The sequence below is a fragment of the Lepidochelys kempii genome, chromosome 24, assembly GCF_965140265.1.
Source record: "Lepidochelys kempii isolate rLepKem1 chromosome 24, rLepKem1.hap2, whole genome shotgun sequence".
NCBI lineage: Eukaryota > Metazoa > Chordata > Testudines > Cheloniidae > Lepidochelys > Lepidochelys kempii.
In genome coordinates this window covers 6,999,335-7,019,123 of record NC_133279.1, presented here as the reverse complement: position 1 = coordinate 7,019,123, position 19,789 = coordinate 6,999,335, and the positions used below count along the sequence as shown (strand labels likewise).

The following is a 19,789-nucleotide window of genomic DNA, read 5'->3' as shown; positions in this document are numbered from 1 at the left end:
GCTCGCGCTAAGGAAGACCACATCAAAGTCAGGGACAATGACACCCACAGCTGGGATGATGCAGAGAAACAGACCCAATCCCTCAAACTGAATGGGCACACACAGGACCCCACCATCCCAGCAGGGTGGAGAAAGGGGGCGCCTGGGGGCGCGATGTTTGCAAAGAGCCAAACATGGCGTCACGTTCCTTTAGAAGCCGAGCCCCATGGGCAGCCAACGCAGGATTAGAATGTGGGACCGCCCCACTCCGAGCCCCAGGTATCACCCACGTGGCTGGTTGCAGGCCCACAGCAGGGTGGGGGTGTCTCTCGTGTAGCAGATTCACCTATAAGGCCCCTGCCCCATTGTGCAAAACTACCTAGGAAAATTTCAAGGAGCAGACAGCTCAGGCAGGTCCAGGTGCGAGCCTTGCCCCTGCCATCAAGTACACGACAGGGGCTAGAGAAGAGCAGGAATCCCAAGGGTGGCTGGGAACAGACGGGAGAGAGTCCAGGTTGTTCATCAAAAAGGTTTATTAGGAATCTCCCTAGAGCCTTTGGCAGAGAAGAGCTGATACAGTCTCCGGGCTAAGGTACAAACACAGATTGCAAGTGCAAGGGGACACAACAGAGCCACCAGAAGCAGGAGATCAGGATCCCGCTGCCTTGCGTACCCCCAAAGCCAGCTCGGGCGCTAGCGGAGAATGCTGAACAGGGCCCCCCACTGCACAGAGTGGGGGGGTGAAGGGATCCCCCCAGTGCTGCAAATTGGATAAAGGGCAAAGGGACTCTCCCAGCTACGCTGGCCCTGGGGCAGAGGCCACAGGGCCAGCTGCCCACAGGAGAAGCAGGTCAGGTGTTTAGTCCCCTCTGTCGCTCCCCAACTCCCTGCTTCTCGCCCAGCTTGGTTTGCACAAAACCCCAACCCCAGGCTCTTCCAGGAGACCGACCGGCTGGTTCATGCTGAATCCACATAAACTGAAGCTCCCCTTGGGCGCCCTGCTTGGAATCAGCTCCCAGGACCCCAGAGCGCAGATTCCAGCCAGGGCTGGAGCCTGCTGCTTTGTATCATGCACCGAGAGAGCCGCCAGCCAGCCGCCCGGATGGCTGCATCTCGCCGCCCAAAAGCTCCAAGCCGGCCAGTAGGGGGCACTGGCTGTTAGGTGCAGCCAAACCCACCCACTCAGCTCCCATCTCAAACCCTCCTTGCTCTCCCGTTTCCATGAAGGAATCAACCCACGTTAAGTGCCTTTTGCATACGTGTTGCAGAAGAGAGGGCCACAGGTTGCAGCCGGGTGGAGGCGTGGCGGGGGGGTCAGGCAGGATACAGGGCTGGGGGGATGGGACGCAAGAACCTGGGCTCATCTGTTGCTGCCACCCCCAGGGATGGGGATTGGAGCACGGACAAGGAAGCTTCGGGCTGGCTGCCTCGAGATCAGAGAAACACAGCTGGAGCCAGGGCCCGGGGGATCGGCGTTAAAACGCAATCCAGAAGGGAGCCAAGCTCTGGCGGAATCCCTCCAGCATCTCGTCACCGAGACTGGGGCTCACATTCTTAGAGAGCGAAGGCCAGGACAGCAACGTCCAGCTGCCACCTAGCTCGGAATTGGAAACAGCTGGGGGGAGCATGGGGGAGAAGGGGGCTCAATGATACACGAGAGCGCGAGGGAGACAGTTCTGATTCTCTCTCCTTTTACGCCGCCGGACTCGGCTCACTGGGGACCTGCCCCGGGACCATGCTGGCCAGGAAGATGCTGTCCAGGTAGTTGGCATTGAAGCAGTAGGTTCTGTCCTCCTCCTCCTCCTGGGAGCAGCATTGATCCTTGTCCTTCCAGGAGTCCTTCTGGGTGGTGCACAGGGCGGCGATGGAACGGGCTTTCTGGGGAGAGCAGCGTGCAGAGGTGGTTAGAGCCGAGGCCTGGGACATGCGGCGAGTCAGTCACCCAAGGGCACGAGGGGTCAGGACTCCTGGGTTCTACTTCCAATGGCACCAGTGTCTCACTGCATGACCTTGAACAAGCCATCTCTCTTCTCTGTGCCTCAGTTTCCTGCCTCTGTACTATGGGGATAAACTCCGCCCACCCTCCCGTTATGGGCATGTCCTGAGCTCTGAAACACCAATCTCCCTGCACCCCCACACAAAGGGAGCATTCGCAGCACGTTACACCCCTTTCCCCACCCCACCCCGTCCCAAAATAACCCAAGCAGTGGTTCATCTTTGCACAGTAAAGCCCCCAGCTATTTAGTGCACAGGGCGGCTCCCCTCCAACCTCCCCCTTTCCCCAGCCAGCCAGAGCCCATTTTCAAACCCCTGTGACAGAGGAAACCAAAGCTCTGATCCCAGAAACTTGGGGGCCCGAGCGCTGTGCAGAAATGGGGGAGGCCTGGGTTTCACAGCCAGATGTTATGATCAGAAGAGAAGGTGCGGCTCCTGCCAAGCCCAGGCGAGTCCAAGGGAAAGTGGTACCACCCTGCTACGACCTTAACACCTGGATCTAGCGCGCGGGGGGGGGGGGCGGGGGGCCCGGCCAGGGGCACTGGCAGGAGGTACAGGCCACCGGGTTACATGAGGTCACCCAGATCTCCAGCTTCTCCTGCTTCACTGCAGCGATTCATGCACTGCCCCTGGGCTGCCAGATCTCTTGCGGGGGCCGGGGGAAGAAGGTGCTTTTTAAGCCAACCTGAACCAAACCAATGCCGGTCCAGACCCGGCTGCCCTCACTCCAGTGTAGGGGCAGAGTTTGGTTTAGCAGCAATGACATTGGCAGCCCTCGGGGTAACGAGCCACTGAGACAGGAGGGTTTCCCACCCAGAGCACAAACCACGCAAAGCCTTGGGGTCCGTCTACACCTAAACCGCTACAGCGGCGGCTCTGGATGCCGAGAGGCTGTAACTAACCCAGCTCCCGGAGAGGTGGTCGACCCGGCACCATCTGCACCAGGTTGAGGTCAGCCCAGCTCCGGCTGTCGTTGGGGTGGGTTTTCACACCCCACGAAGACGCCAACATGAGCAGCCCTCAGCTGGTCTGAGCTGTCCTTGACCTCGGTGGAGCTCTGACTTGCGACGAGACACGTCTCCCATTACGAACCCTGCTTCTAGCTGAGGTCCTTGCCTGGCTTCCAGCACCCAGGTATCTGAGCACCTCTGGGTATTTACCCTGCCAGTCCCGTCGGGAGGCAGGACCTCACCACTACCCGTACTGTAGAGATGAGGCTCAGAGAGTAAAGTGACATGCCCAAGGTCACGCAGGGAGTCTGGCAATGCAGGAATTGAACCCCGGGTCTTGGGAGTCACAGAGAAGCTGCACTGCCCACTGCACCATCCTCCTTCCTCTCTCCGCCCAGGGCAGCCATGCCAGAAGGCCTGGGATACATGGTTCCTCAGCCTTTTAATCACCACGTTGTGTGCCTACAGCAGGGTCTATTTGATACCCACAGCCCCCCCTCCCTTGCACTCACCTCTTTCTCTGCACACTGGGTCCTCTCCTCACCCTTTAGGCTGCAGCAAGGCTCTGTCATGTTCTGAATCAAGTCTGGGATTGGTTTCCTAGTAACAGGAAGAGAGTGGTTTTTACCCATGGCTGGAGCTCAAGGCTTGGGCTAATCAGCAGCCTGTTTGGCTAGTACTGGAATATACCCAGCATCATGCTTTAGAGGGCGCTGTGCTGCCAGGGGTGCCCCCTTTTGGTGGAGACATGAAACTAAGACCCTGATCTTTCGCAGTCACGGAGAATCCAGCTGGGATGCTGACCCCAGCACCGCATTTAAATTCTAACTCGCTGAATTATGTCCTGCCTCCCTAAATTCTCCAGGTGGAGTCAATCGGATGCTGCATTCTTATGCACTTCCTGTTGTAAACCGCAGCATCACGTTGCTGTGCGCTGTTAAACAGCTGCCGCCGTCCTCCCCAGAGGTCGCTGCATTTGGGCGGCGGGTGCGTGAACCCAGCATACACAGCCTGTAAAGCGCCTGGTTTGATTTCAGTGACGCTCCACAAGCTTCAATTTTAACCCTTCTGAAGATCTGGCCTGGAAAGTTTAAGTGATTTGCCTAAGGTCGCAGAGGGACGCCTGGGCAGAGACCAGAATAGATTCTCCATCACACTGCACTTGTCATGTACACCCCTGCCAAGCGAATGCAAAGTCGTTGTAACATGCTACCAAACCAGATCAGCATTTTACACTGGTGTAAATGCAACGGAGAGTCATGTCCCAGGTCTCTCGGCTCCCTGGCCTGGGCCTTGCTCACCAAATCACTGCTGTTCCATAGAGCCACCTGGCTTGGACAGGAAGTGGGATCTTCCTGGCCTGTTTCCTCATCAGAACGTTCAGTTGAGTCAATGGGGTCAAATTCCCACCTGGTGTAAATGGGCAGCGCTGACCTACATCAGCTGGAGGTCTGGCCCGTTCCTTGGACACGGGGCAAAGACCCTGCACCAGTGATAATCAGGTTCCTCCAGACGGGGCCAGGACAGACCCTGGGCTCTGTCCCTGCAGACAGCACTCCAGGCAAAACCCCACTGTCAGCAACTCCCCTCGCACGAGGAAAATCCCACCGTGAGGCTCGCACCAAAGCCTTGAGCATGCGGTGGGGAGCGTAGGGTGAGAGGTGCTGGATGGGAATCTACTCTGGCTAAATAGTGAATGCCTGGCCCGCTCGCCTGGAGCGAAGTTGGATTGAAAACGAGCCACCTGTAATTAGAGCAAACTGTGGCTGGAAAAAGAAAAGGAGGACTTGTGGCACCTTAGAGACTAACCAATTTATTTGAGCATGAGCTTTCGTGAGCTACAGCTCACTTCATCAGATGCATGCCGTAGAAACTGCAGCAGACTTTATATATACACAGAGAATATGAAACAATACCTCCTCCCACCCCACTGTCCTGCTGGTAATAGCTTATCTAAAGTGATCATCAGGTGGGCCATTTCCAGCACAAATCCAGGTTTTCTCACCCTCCACCCCCCCCCCCCCCAAATTCACTCTCCTGCTGGTGATAGCCCATCCAAAGTGACAACTCTTTACACAATGTGCATGATAATAAAGTTGGGCCATTTCCTGCACAAATCCAGGTTCTCTCACCCCCTCACCCCCCTCCCAAAAACCACACACACAAACTCACTCTCCTGCTGGTAATAGCTCATCCAAAGTGACCACTCTCCCTACAATGTGCATAATTAAGGTGGCCCATGGGGGCCCCCCTGCACTCCCACTGGCGATTTGCACCTCTCATCATAGCCAGAAGGTGGCGCTGCAGCCTCGCCAATCCAACTGTTAACCCAGGGATTAACCCTCTGCTTTCCCACCACCTGGATTAACTCTCCTGCCCAAGAGCCGGGACATGGGCAGGGCAGCTTGGATGATCTAATTCTCTCCGGGTTTGCCTCCTTCCCGGGCCCCTTTATCTTTCTATAGGCCACTGCCCTGCCGTGCTCGGGCATTACAGGTGGCAACAGTCACAGCAAGCCTACCTGACGGGTCTAGTGGGTTGAGCAGGGGGCTGGGAGCCAGGACTCCTGGGTTCTATTCCCAGTGCTAGGAGGGAGTGGGGTCTAGTGGGTCGAGCAGGGGACTGGGAGTCAGGACTCCTGGGTTCTGTTCCTGGCTCTCGGAAGGGAGTGTGGGGATTAGGAGTTCAGGACAACTCCTGGGTTCTCTGCTCTGCTGCTGGTTCCGTTTGTGAGCTTGGGCAAGTCTCTTGTTTTTCAGTGTCCCCCTTTTCCAGTGTGGGAAGCTAATTCCCCGGGAGGCTCAGTCAATGTCTGCGGGTCCCTGGCCGAGCAGGTCAGACTCACTGTTTGGTGAAGAGCTTCATTTCCCCGCACAGCATGTCCAGGAGCTCTGGGGTCACCTCTCCCAGGCTGACAGCCTGGATCTCCTTGTCGTAGGCCGGGTTTGGGGCCTGGCTGGAGAAACAGCTAAACCTGGCCTTGCCTTCAGTCTGTTTGCAGCACTCGTGGGGTGTGGTCTTCATGGACAGCTCCTGCTTGCAGAACAGAGCCAGGGCCTTCTCCCACTAGAGAGAGGAAGAGAAGCCATGTACAGAGGGAATGGGGCCACAATTCTGCTAGTACCAGAGGATGGGCTAAGGCTGCAGCGTGGGACACAGGACGCCTGGGTTCTAGTCCCAGCTCTGCCGCTGCCCTGATGGGTCAGTTTGGGCAAGTCACTTTGCCAGCCGGGGCTCGGATAATAACCCTGCCTATGTCTAGCCATAGGCTGAACTCTTTGGGGCAGGGACTGTCTCCATGGCTGGGCAGCACCGTGGGGCCCTGCGCTCAAGTCGGGGCCCTCCAGGTGCGACTGAAAGCTCCCGAATATTCCCGGTGCCTGGAAAGCTCCGGGGATCCCGTTTGTTTAGCGCCTGATCTGTACCCAGCACAGAGAGACAGCTGGGGAGGGGACACAGCCAGCCTGCCCCCCCCAGTCCTTCCTGCTGCTGCCAGAACAGAAATGAGCCAGGCAGAGCCCCCTCTGGCCGAGCCCTGGGCTTTACATGGAAATAGGGCCCGGGGGGAGGGACAGAACATAATGTAACAAACCCCATTGCCCCCCCGGGACAGAACACAGACCGACAGTGCCAGGGAGGCTGGGCCTGGGAAAACTCCCCCCGCCCCCCCCGGCCAATGGCCCCTTGGGATTGGCTCCTCCTGCCCCACTCCCTTGGGCTTGTCCCCCGCAGCCCCGTGCCGAGCCCCGCCGCCTCACCGCAAGGTGAGCACAGTTGACGTTCTCATTCTTGCAGCACTTCCTGAAGTCGCTCTCCATGCGGGTGGTGGTGCGGGCCTGGCGCTGGAGCCAGCTGTAGCCCGTGGTGGGGACGGCGCCGGGCACGTGGACGGGCCGGAACTTGCGCAGCCTGCAGATGTTCCTGATGTTGCTGGAGGTGGGCTCGCCGGGCGGGAAGGAGACCTCAGGCAGCCTGGGCCCCAGCCCAGCGCCGGGCTGGGCGGGCAGGCTCGGGGGGGGCGCGGCCCTGGCGTCGGTAGGCACGTAGCTGGGGTTCGGGGCCTCGCTGGCGAAGCACAGCTCCCGGTCGGCGCCCGCCCGCTTGCAGCAATGGTAGTGCTTGGTCTTCACGGCGAACTCGTGGTCGCAGAACTGCTCCAGGGCTTCCTTCCACTGTGGGAGAGAGGGAGGGAGGGAGTCAGTGGGACATCCCGGCGGGGGCCCAGAGCCCCTCCCATCCACCCCAGAAACAGTCCCGGCTCGGGGCAACCGCACTTGGCCCTCCAGCTGGCCAGCTTACCCTCCATCAGCAGCGGGCGGCTGCTGGGCTGAGTTTGCCGGGCCTCTGTTCGACTCACAGCCAACACAATCGGCCCCTGGCCGGCAGCCGCAGCCCAGAGGGCGAGGGCTGAATGGAACCTGGAGACGGCGCTCCCCTGGCATAGCGAGAGGGGTCCCCCGCCAGGGAATGCCGCAGTGCCCGTGCTGTGCCCGCCCTGGGGACCCAGGCCCGGCTCTCCAGGCCCTATCGCCAGCCCCGTGAGTAGCTGTAGGTCTCCCAGTTGGGGAGACCCATCCACTCGGGATGGCTGGGACCATTTTCTGAGCCATCCCGAAGCCTCTCCCCTGACAGCATCCTTCCTTGAGAGAGGGGCAGCGCGGCCTCGTGATTAGGGCATCAGGCCGGGACTTAGGAGAGCTGGGTTTAGTTGCTGACTCCGCCACTGACTCCGGCCATGTCACTCCCACCCCTGTGCCTCAGTTTCCCCTCCTGCCCTTTGTCTCTTTGGCCTGCGGGGCAGGGACCGTTTCTCCCAGGTGTATGGACGTACTGCCCCCCCCCCCACCTCCCCGTAGCTCAGCCGGGTGCTGCTGTAACACAGCGGCTCCGCGGGGCAGCTCGAGCCAAGAGCCTAGTGCAGGGACTCACCGCGCTCTCCATGCAGCTCAGACGCTCAGGCCGAGGGCAGCACCGCTCCCGGCTGGCCTCCAGGAGGTTGAGGGCATCACCTTGGCGCTTGAGGTGGGAGAACCCTGTCTGGGGCAGGTTCGTGGGCCCGTACGATGCCTTCTTCCTCCCCTCCAGGCAGATGTTGTCAATGTTGCTGGCACTGGGGCGGCCCGGTGGGAAGTCGTCCAGGTTGTGACCCCAGGGCTGGACCTGGCAGGAGGGGCCGTCGCCGCAGGTGGTGACATCAGGGCCTTCGGCTTTAGCATGCAGCACGTCCGCCCCAGCCCAAGGCGCTCCACGGACCAGGAAGGGGGCAATGGGCCCTAGGGCAGAGGGAGAGCAAGTTCACAAGCCTGCAATCAGGGCAAGGCCCCACCCGGTCCCCCCAGGGGTCTCGTCAGCCTGTCCCATTCCCGGTTCACGTTGGGAGGAAGCAAACACGAGGCTGCAGCTTTGCTCTCCCCAGCTAAACTAGGACGGGAGACCACCCTCCAGGAAGCGGTCGTCTGAGGCCACCCTGGGCTCCTGGCCAAATCCGTCAGCCTCCCTAAATCCCTGGCCGACAGCTGCTGAGCTCCACCCCAGAGGGGTGCACATCAGTGGGGGTGGCCGGGAGCTCAGGTGCGCTCTGTGGTGGGAGGTTGGTATGGCTCTGGCCCAGTCACATTGGGATGCTGCTCCCGGCTCAGGCCCCAAAGAAGCGTGCGCTCATCGCAGGCCTGGCTGGTGCTAGACGGAGCCAGGACTGGACCTAAACTGGATCCACTGCCCCTAATGAAGCAGGGGAGCGAGCCCACGGAGCAGGGAAGTGTGGCCAGATTCCAGCCCCTTTGGACAGAGCCAGGGCCCCAGGTTATCGGGATGCGGGGGGGAGCATTTGGCATGGCCTGGATGCTCTTCCCCCACTATCTCTCTCACCCGCAGGTTTGCACAGTGCTTGCTCCTTCCCCCTGGGATTCCTCAGCCAAGGCCGGTGTCACCCAGTGGAACCCGCCCCACAGGGCGGGAGGAGTTGGAAGGGCCAGCACCCTCCTCCTGACTCACTTTGCTCCAAGTCCAACAGCTCCGGGATCACTTCGCTCTGGTCCAGGTCCTCGGCTGTTGCGAAGGGCACCTCCTCTTGGCCATCTGGGAGAGGAACAACAAAGGATGCGGTGAGCAGCTGGACCCAGCGCCACCATGCTAGCCCCGAGCGGCCAAGGAGATCAGGTGTCTGGCTCAGAAACCACAAGATCTAACGGGGCGGGGGGTTCCCTTTCTTGGCAGTCTGGGGCCAGAGCCCTCAGGGGTCCTGCTCTGCAACTTTTCTTTGTGCCTCAAAAGCTAGAAGCTGAGTAAGAGTCACCCCTTGCTCTTATACAGCCTTTTCCTCAGTAGGGCCCAGAGCGCTTCACAGCCTTTACTGTATTTATCCTCACAATGGCCCCGCAAAGCAGGGCAGGGCTGTCACCCCCATTGTACAGCTGGGGAAACTGAGGTGCAGAGGCTAAGGTCACACAAGGGGTCTGTGGCAGAGTAAGGAACTGACCCGGGGTTTCCCACGTTCTAGCGAGTGCCCTGGGCCATACAAAAACACTAACTGAAATCCCCTGACTCCAGGAGCTCGGGCTTTGAGAAAATCTCCAGCTCTCGGAAGATGCCAGCCCTGCGACACTGAGGTCCCCTCATCAGCATTTTGCACCGAGGCCAGGAGGTGCCAGCCAAGTTGATTGTCCCTTTTGGCTGTAAAGCTTGACCACTGGGGTCATGTTTTCCTGCCTCTCTCCCAACCACCAGGGTTAGAAACTTTCTTATTAAAAAAAAAAAAAAAAAAGCAGAGACTCTCCCATAATCCCAGGACTCCAGGAATTGGGGCTTTATGGAAAACACCAACGATGGTGACATTTGCAATGAAACTGCCAGAACTGGCAACTAGGGTGACCAGACGTCCCCATATTAATGGGACCGTCCCCAATCATATTAGGGGCTTTATCTCAGATACACAACTATACACCCCCGCTGCCCAGAAACAAAGTGTCCCAATTTTTCACACTTGCTATCTGGTCACCCTACGGACAGGACCCGGGAGACCTCAGAGTGAGTGATGGTGTGACGCCAGCCTTCCCCCAACCCCAGCTCTGGGCCCATCCCCACTTAAATGCTGTTAATCCCCATTCCTGGAAAAGCGGCTGGTAATCAGCATAGTCAGACAGAGGATGAGGAGATAACCCAGCTATGGGAAACCTTAACCAGGTCTGCATTAGTCACAGGTTAATCCACCCGCTCACCCTGAGCAGCGAGCACAGGCTAGGATAGCAGGGGGCTGCGGGTAGGGACTGAGGACCAGCGGCAGGGCGGTGTGTGGGGAGCCCAGGGCGGGGACAGCAGGGGGCTGCGGGTCGGGATTGAGGGGCACCGGCAGAGCTGGGGGATAGGGGGAGCCCAGGGCAGGGACAGCAGGGGGCTGGGGGTCGGGATTGAGGGGCACCGGCAGAGCTGGGGGATGGGAGGAGCCCAGGGCTGGGCTAGCTGGGGCTGCAGGTCGGGATTGAGGGGCACCAGCAGGGGAAGGAGAAGCAAAGGGCAGGACTGCGCCGAGCGTACAGTCAGAAGTGACCATCCAGGCATCCCACCTGACTTCCCGTGTAACACAGGGCAGCACATTTCACCCTGCAACCCCTCGCCTGCGCCAGCGACTCCAGCTCAACTAAACATTTCCATCCCCAGGAGAGTAACCTGCCGTGCGCCGCAGGTGGAGAACAGGAGAGCCCGAGGGCACGCCAATGGCCCAGGCAGCACCCGAAAAACAGCAAAGTCAGCAGAAAATTCAATTTGGAAATGCTGTTGCAGTGCCTCATGGGATTTGCGGTCTGGGCGCTGAATGCCCTCTTCCTCCTCCGTGGGCCAGGTCCCCAGCCAGACTACCCCTTCCGTGGCCGGGGGTGGGGGACGACACGGGACTCCCAGGATGCATCATGGGTGGCTCAGTGTGGCTGCACTGTGGTGCATCCTGGGAGATGTAGTCCAGCTGGGAGTAGGCGATGGATGCACCAAAACTACAACTCCCATGAGGCACCAGGGCACCATTTTCAAATCAAAATTTTTGCAGCTTTGCACCAAAAAGTCGAGATTTTCTGTGGGGGAACAAGCCCATTTTCCAGCCAGCTCTAAGAGTCCACGAAAGCCAACAGCAAAACTCCTATCGACTGCAAAAGGAGCAGGGTCTGGCCCTAAATCCATGAGAGAATCCCTCCTGTGCAGCAGTTTTCAGTCCCCTGAAGCCTCAGCTACTAACCTCTGACAGAGGGAACTGGTTCTGATCCTGGGAGGCAAACCCCTTTGTTCCTCTACAGAGGCCTCCCTCACTCAACCGCTCACATATTTTCACTCAATTAATAACAGAGCAGAACTATAGCTAGTGGGAGCCAAAAGGCTGCTGGCCGCGTTGCCCAATGGGTAAATGGCCTAACAACCTAGAGAGCTGGGCTCTAGATTCCCGGCCCTGTCACGCACCTGCTGCGTGGGTGCATCAAACTGTAGGAACCCAGGGCTGGAAGAGACCTTGCGAAAGCGTCAAGTCCAACCCACTGCATTGAGGCAGGACTGAGATTTTAGTCAAGTCATGTGCTTGCTCTGTTCTGCCCCTCACCAGTCATTTACTTAGATTATAACTTATCACTCTGGGTCTGTGCAGCGCCCCGAGGGCCCTAATCTCTCTTGGGGCCTATAGGTGCTACTGTAATAACGGATCCAAGCATGCCCGTCTCTGCAAACAAACTGGTCCAACCTGCTTTGCCTTACTATCCCCGCCCTCCCCCTGGGGATCGCATGATGCTCTGCACTTAGACAGCGATTATCTCCCATTCCCTGAGCAAATATTACCTAACCCACCAGAAACAGTGAGTATCTTCCCGGTACATGGGTGGGGGAAACTGAAAGCTGGCACCTCACTAGAGCTGACTGGGGCTTTGGATGGATTCCTCCATGGCCATGCCCCTTCCCTAAGGGTGAAGTATCCTGCATGCACCCTGACTCCTGAGTCATCCCATTGAGCTCAGTGATGTAAGGAACCCGGTGAGATTCCTTGCATGAGTAAAGTTAAGCGTGGGCATAAGGGTTTGTACAATGACCTCCGTGTCAGCCGTGACTAGGGACTGAACCAGGCCCTGCCAGAGAGCTGCATGTTTTTAAATCCAAGATGGTGCAGAGATCAGAAAGCAATGAGAGCGTGTCAATATAGCAAACAGATACACTGATCCAAATCTAGACTTGCCTTTCTGCCAGATGCTTTAGTCAAATGCAAGTAACTGGGATCAATACAGGGGTAACTGGATGAAATTCTCTGGTGGGTGTTATCCAGGAGGTCATACTAGATGATCACAATGGTACCTTCTGGCCTTGGAATCTAGGAATTTTCTGAATTTAGGTCCAGTCTTGCAGGCTACACTGACACAAAACACTCACAGTCCAAGGGCACAGGACCAGAGCCTGAGATAACAGATACAAGAAAATCAGCAAGGCTGGCAGTTTTCAACCTTTTTTCATTTGCGGACCCCTAAAAAATGTCAAATGCAGGAGCAGCCCCCTTTGGAAAAGTTCAACATGGTCTGCAGGCCGCCAGGGGTCCTCGAAGGACAGACTGAAAACCACTGAACTAGGCAAAAAGAAAAGGAGGACTTGTGGCACCTGAGACTAACAAATTTATTTGAGCATAAGCTTTCATGAGCTACAGTTCACTTCATCGGAAAGTACCCGATGAAGTGGGCTGTAGCTCACAAAAGCTCATGCTCAAATAAATTTGTTAGTCTCTAAGGTGCCACAAGTCCTCCTGTTCTTTTTGCGAATACAGACGAACACGGCTGCTACTCTGAAACCTGAACTAGGCAAAAGACCCTGCCAGGATTTTTCCAAAAGCAAAAATGCCAAAAGGCCTGTTGTGTAAGAAATCATTACTGAATACAAAGCTTTGGGGTGTGTCATCGTTAGGGCCCCAAAGCCAAACCACAATTAACAAGATGGAATCTCCTATTGACACAAGAAGATATGGCAACCACTAATGGCAGATAAACATTTTAGAGACCGTCTGAACCGGAGACTGTGAACAGAGCTGAGCTATGCTGCGTGGAGGGGGGAGATTGACATGGGGGAGTCGGGGATATTCACAGCAGGTAGTGATGGGAAAAGCTTTGTGGTGAGAGCACTGGATGGGGACTCAGGAGACCTGGATTCTTGGCTCTGCCACCAGCTGTCCATGTGGCCGTGAGCGAGTCATGTGATTGCTGTATGCCTCAGTTTCTCCTTATTAGGAAGGAAGTGTGGCATAGCGGATAGAGCATTGGGCTAGGATTCAAGAGACCTACAATCTATCCTGGCTCTGCTACTGACCTACTGGGTGACCCTGGGCAAGCCACTTCCCCTCCCCGTGCCTCAGTTTCTACCCTGTAAGCTGGGGTGATGACACTGACCTCCTTTGTAAAGCACTTTGAGATCTGCTGATGAGAAATGTCATGTAAGAGCAAAGCATTAATATTATCACCTGTAAAATCGACAGAATAACCCTGGCTTTCTCCCACCCTTTGTCTAGGTAGACTGTGAGCCCAGCAGGGCAGGGACTGTCTCTGTGTGTGTCTGTGAAGCACCCGACACAAGGGGCCCTGAGCTCAGCTACTGTAACCTTGTTAGCGTAGTGACACATGCAGGATTGATTCTCTGTTCTAGTCTCCGGGGCTCAGTCCCATCCATTCTAAAATGACCCAAGCACTGGGGCTCCCGCAGCCGGAGACCTCTCTACTCGGAAGGGTCTCCTGCTACTCAGACTGAATTTTATCCTATTGCTTCCATTTCTTACCCACACACATGCTGAGATGCCCCCCAGATGCCCTCCGGCCAAGGCCCTCATGCAGGTAACCCGTCCCTTTGGAACCGCTCATGACCACGAGGTATGAGACTTTCCTGGGGGGAGGGGAGGGGGGAGGAATTAAACCCCACTTGCTGATTCCAAAGTAATGATTCTACCGAGGTGAACAGATGCCACAATGATGGGCACCAGACAAGAACCTAGAGAAATGGGTATGTATAGTGTACAGCTGCCTAAAGTATGCCTGGAAGCTATGGACTTAGTTACTAGTTGGTTTGGGGCAGAACACGGGCGACATGGGAACCACCATGCCAGTTCAGACCCATGGTGCATCCAGCCCTGGATCATGTCCCTGGCAGCGGCCAATAACAGCTACCACAATGCATAGGCCCAGCTGTGCCATGCTGCATACACAGAGCAGGGGGCTGCCTTCCTGACCCCAGCAGTGATCATTTTATACCCCGAAGCACAAGATTTTTTTTTTAGTTACCCATAGTTTAGCACTTCGGGATCTGTTGGGATTGACAGGGCACTCAACTATGGACTAGCAATTACCTCTCTTCTAACTGTTACTGTAGCCAGAGTCAGGACTCCTTGGTTCTATTCCCAGGTCTGTCACTGACTCGCTGCGTGACCCTGGGAGAGTCACTTCCCTACTCCGTGCCTCAGTTTCCCCATCTGTAACATGGGGGACAATGATCCTGACTTATTTATTTGTAGCACCTAAGCACGCCAGTCATGGACCCGGGCTTCATTATTATGTTAGGAGCTGTACACAGAACCACCTGGGGAACATTCAGTGCATGTTTCATAAGGCCCTGTCTCTTCCTGGGTACCTGTACAGCACCTAACGCATTGGGGCCTCCACACACCAATGATAGGAGAGCTAGCCAGGTTCCTTTGCCTTTGCCATGCCCTGCCTTTGGCTGTTGCTGGGCCGCCTTGATTTCCCTGTGCTCAGTTTGTCCAGCTGGGGGTTATTTGCACTTAGACTTTCGGGAGACTGCAACAAGCCAGCCCAGCCAGGAGAAATTTATTTAAGAAATTCCTGAGGTGGGATCAGGAAGCACGGGAAGGTTGTGGAGCTGCTACCTGAGATAAGGAGCGGAGAGATACTTAGCAGGTGATAATGCAAACCGCAGAATGAGAGGGGGGAACCCAGGCCCTGGGCTGGGGCGTTCAGGTCACAATTTCAATGACATGGGGGCCAGCCACGTGGGACTGTCCTTCAGTCAGGAGAGGGAGGGAGGGTGGGCTCAAGTCTTGGACTTAGGAAACCAGCATTCCATTCCCTGCTCTTACACAGACTCCCTGTCTGACCCTGGGCAAGTCACTTAGTTGCTCTGTGCCTCAGTTTCCCCACCTGTTCAATGGGGATAATAGCCCAGTGCTACCCCACAGGGGCACATGAGGATAAATCCATTAAAGACTGTGTTGTGCTCAGTGATGGGGCCAGATAAGTATCTAAGAGAGAGAGACCAGCGTGGCAAAAACAGGACTAGACGCCAAAGGCATGGAGTGGAATTTACAATAGCCCCTGAATGAGTTATGTGCCTAACTCCCCTTGACTATCAAAGGGAGTAGGGCACCAAAGCAGGGTACTTTCACAAATCTTACTAGGCTCCCACCTGCATCTTTAGGCACTTAAATAACTTTGTCAATCTCCAAGCGAGCCAAAGCACCTCAATAAACTGCTGTGTTTGCACAGGAGCTCGGCCAAACAGGGTCACAACAGGAGCAGCCAGGAAGCTGGCTGGCACGACCCGTCCCTGCCGGGGCGTTAAGCTTGTCAGCACCGGGGACTCTGGGTCACCAGCATAGCCCTTTTACCCCCCCTAAATGTCTCCTCGGGACACTTGCCTGTGAACCTCGGGTGAACCTGGCTCTTTTTCCTAGCTGCGTGCCAAGGGCTCGGCAGATCTCTTCAAACCCGCCAAAGGACAGGTTGGAAAAACCACTAAACTCTTATTTAGCCCGAGCAAACAGAGAACCCTTCTGCTTCTTACTCCGGGAGGGGATGCTGGCGGCGCGGCCCTTCCTGATCCCAGCCGGGGGGGTTCCTTGGAGACGTACCCGCGCCAGCTCTGATCCAACTGGTCTGCTAACCACAGAGCGTTGCCGTGGTGCCGGGGGGCTCGTGCCCCACGCGCCACCCCCTCTGAGACGCCTGGCACCTGCTGCCGCGGACATGCCCTCTTGTTAGCGTGGCGGCTCGCGGGTCTCCGGCTCAGCGCATTGCCTTAGCCTCTCCCACCCGCTCTGGGACCTGGACCCCTGCTCAGGAGCCCGCCGACCCTGCTCCAGATTCAAAACCTGCCCAGCTCCGGATACGGATTCCCAGGCCACTGGGATCACCAGAGAGCTGATAAAGCTTTGCTAGAAGATAGGAGTTGGTTAGCAGCAATGCGGGGCAGAATTTCCCTGGGCTTAACTTTTCAGGAGCAGCTCCTGGCGTCTGACTGGAGCTGCCAAAAAGTGGGGAGCGGCCGTGCAGCGTGCGTCTCAGAAAACCTGACCCATGGGGGGCGGGGAGGGTTGTCTCGTTTTGGGGGCCCCCAAATCTTGTCACTTTTGTTGCCCCCTCTGCCTCCAGACTTGCTAAAAGGGCATCCCAGGCCGAGGGGGCGTCTGCTGACCCCTCCGCACATCCTGGTCTGGTTGGAGACAAGGCTGTCCGTCTGGTGTTGCTAGGAACATGGAAAGGGGACCAGCCTCACCAGGACCCCCATGCTCCTGCCTGGCGTGGGGCTCCCGGCCTCCCCGTGGGCCCGCAGGGTTGGCTGCCCTGGAATAACAAGCACAAGATTCCTCTGCCTTGCTCTGCACCTGAGTTTCCAGGAAGGGGACCGAGAGGCTGGTGACTAACCACAGAGCAAGTGTCCCAGCAGGGCAAACTTCCCGTCCTACATGTGCCTGGCTCTGTCCTGGAGGGACCCCGTCGCCATGGAGCAGGGGGACGCTCATCCTCCAGGGCCCAGTCAGAGCTGGCATTTCTGCTGAGGGTTGGTTTAAACTGTCTCAGGAACTGGGCTGAGACCCACCAAATGGCAACAGACATTCAATCCCTACCAGCCTGGGCTGGATTCAAACAGGAGACCTCAGCGTAGAGCCTCCCCCGCAGCCAGGCATTCGCCCCCCCATCAGACTATTATCTCTAAAGGCACGGCCGGGACTGGCTGTTCCCTAGTTTTCTGCGCTACAGTCCCTTTCGGGAAGAGTCTGTCCTAGCCAAACGCAGGCAAAAGATTGGTAACTGGGAGACACCCCCCTTCCCCGAGTCAGCAGCTCGGGAACTAAACAAGTGGACAGGAAATTGGAAGCATATGGCGTGGCTGTTAGGAACTGGGGAGTGCGGGGGATCTCTCCCTAAAGCAGAGGCGGTTACCTTAGAGATCCCACATGCCTCCTTTGCAATATGGTTATTATATCTGCCACCTTGAGCCCCATTGTGCCCAGGCCTGAGAGCTCACAGTCTGTCTAAAGAAGACAGAAAGGCTGGCAGAGGGAAACAGGGGCTCTGTGATTTACCTGAGACGAGGACCAGAATCCATGTCTCCCCACTGCCGTGCTCTAGCCCCCCAACCATGCTTGGAGAACAACTCCAGAGCGGTGTGATCTGGTTCTTCACCCAGCCAGCACCATGATCCCCACAAGAAACAAATGGAGCCGGGCAGGGTGTGAATAAAACGGCACCGAGCCGTTCCCACGTGAACCCAGGGCAAGTCTCCTGCTCCCAGCACTCACCTTGCGGAGCCGCTCTGGCCAGGCACAGCAAAGGGACGAGCAGGAACATGGGAGGCCTCATCGCGAAGAGCCTGCAAGATCAAGGTGGCTCGGGACACGTCCCTCTCAGCGCTGGTGATTTTTGTGCCTGAGGTTTCCCCGTGGAGCCTTTAATATACTGTCAGGCCAAGAGAGTTGAGTGAAGCTGAGTCATGGGCTTGACGTCAGCAGCCACGCCCTGCAGTGTACACAGCTTCCTAAATCACTAAGAAAATATCCCAAAACAGAATGAGTTTTCCGCCCGAGATAATCTTACAAGGCAACAAGCAGCCAATCTTCCCATATGGAAAGAGCAGAAGCCTAAATGACTGACGCGCTTCATCTCCCATCTCTGCGTGTGTCATGCTTAGCTCATATGTGATCCCCACTATCAAACGTGTTCCAGCACACCGGCATGCAAACTCCATGGGTGTTTGTACCACACAGCCTTGCATAACTTAGCTTGGAAGGAGTTGGGGGTTTTTTGTTTGTTTTTTACGGTAAATGTCGGTAAAGATCGATTTTGCCGCACACAGACACACCCACGTTTCCATGGATAACGATCGATAGGCAACATAAGAAAACTGCGGTTTGCGAATGTACCTGTCAAAGCTCAGCGGTTTCCATTTTTGCATTAGGCTCCTTACAAAGGGGCCAGCGGATGAACGGTAGAGACAGGTACGATGGGTGGATTTAAGGGTATTGACTTGAACCGTTTTGCCGGGGGCTGCTGGCAAGCTCTGTGAACAGTTTATAAAGCTTCCACTTTTTGAAGCGCAACACCGACTGTCGCCCCCATAAATGTCCTGCAACTGTGAAAATTTAAAGTGATCAAAACCTAAAAGAAAAGGGTTAAAAATGAATCTTGAGAGTAGCTGTTGAAATTATTAAAAAAAAACACATTTGAATTCTGCCAAGCCTCATGATCCTCATTCCTGAGACAGCGTCACCCTTTCTGTGCATTACGATACCACCTGCCAGCCCCAGTGATGGCCCCAGGACCCCATGGTGCGAGGTGCTGGACAGACACAGAACAAAACGACAGTCCCATGACCCCAAAGAGTTTACAATCTTCAACTGAGGCCTCTTCATAGAGTGCATGGCCATTAGATCATCTGGTCTGACTCCTGCACAGCAGAAGCCAGAGAGCTCCCCCAACCCACCCTGTACTGAGCCCAGTCACTCATGTTTTATCCAAACATCCCTTCCACAAAGGCACCCAAGGGTGGATTGGAATTTATAGGAAGAGGCAGGGCCTTAGGAAAGAGGAGTTAAATGAGCCCCTTGGGTTTCTGCGTTTGTTCAGTGCCTGGCACAGTAGTGGGTCCTGGGCCATGACCAAGGCTCTGACGGGGCTACCACAAGACAAATAAAGACCATCATTCCCCATTATACTGGTGGGGAAACTGAGGCACAGAGCAGTGGCAGAGCTGGGAACAGAGCCCAGGACTCCTGAATCTCAGTCCAGTGCTCTAGTCCCAAGACTTTTCCAATCACTAACTGTCTGGGACACCTGGTGGGTGGGGGGCCTTTGCTCCGCCCCCCCATTTGAGAGGGCCCCCAAACCAAGTGGAGTTGTGACCTGGTAATCTCTGTCATGGAGGGGCAGCCGAGCCAAACCTAAGTGTGGCTGTGACCCTCCCCGTGCCAGGTCATAACAGCCAGAGCAGGGAGCCAGGCCCAGTTCCCCAGGACAAGAGCTGCTGCTGCAGGGTGAGTGTGGAGCAGGTTTGCCCTGCAACCCCCCCCCCCCCCGGCCTCCCTTCTTCTCTGTCTGCCTCCAGCTTCTCCGGTATCCTCTCTAAGTGCACAGCACGGGAATGCACGGCAGCAATCGGGTACTACAGTGCCTAGTGGATTTACAAAGTGCCCAACTCCCTTTTGATAGTCTAAGGGAGTTAGGCACCCAACTGAGGGGTGTTTGCAAATTCTGTGAGGTGTCTAAATACTTTAGTCCTCCTTTTGCCGTGATGACCGCTCTCTCTCTCAGATACTTATCTGGCCCCACTCACTGCAGTGTCAGAGCACTCAGTCTTTAATGGATTTAGCCTCACCACCCCCCGTGGGGCAGGGCTATTATCCCCATGGTTCGGGTGAGGAAACTGAGGCACGGAGCATCTAAAGGACTTGCTCAGGGTCACACATGGAGACTGTGGCAAAGCAGGGAATGACCTTCAGAGACCAGGGTTCCAAGGCTAGCACCCTAACCACTGCCCTCCCATCCCCATGCACCGGGTGCTGCGGTCCCAGCACCCTGACCAAAGTCAGTGGGAGCTAGCGGTGCTCAGCACCTCAGACAATCTGGCCCCTTTAACAG

General features: G+C 56.4%; 1 protein-coding gene across 1 annotated transcript; it reads right to left on the bottom strand.

Annotated features, from left to right (window-relative positions):
- Positions 1-494: 494 nt before the first annotated feature.
- Positions 495-17,601, bottom strand: ECM1 (extracellular matrix protein 1). The gene is made up of 7 exons (XM_073322583.1): positions 17,455-17,601; positions 8,919-9,002; positions 7,854-8,197; positions 6,683-7,096; positions 5,770-5,990; positions 3,437-3,524; positions 495-1,857 (listed from the first exon to the last, which is right to left on the bottom strand). The coding sequence occupies exons 1-7, from the start codon at positions 17,513-17,515 to the stop codon at positions 1,672-1,674; spliced, it is 1,398 nt and encodes a 465-aa protein (XP_073178684.1). The 5' UTR covers positions 17,516-17,601; the 3' UTR covers positions 495-1,671.
- Positions 17,602-19,789: the final 2,188 nt, after the last annotated feature.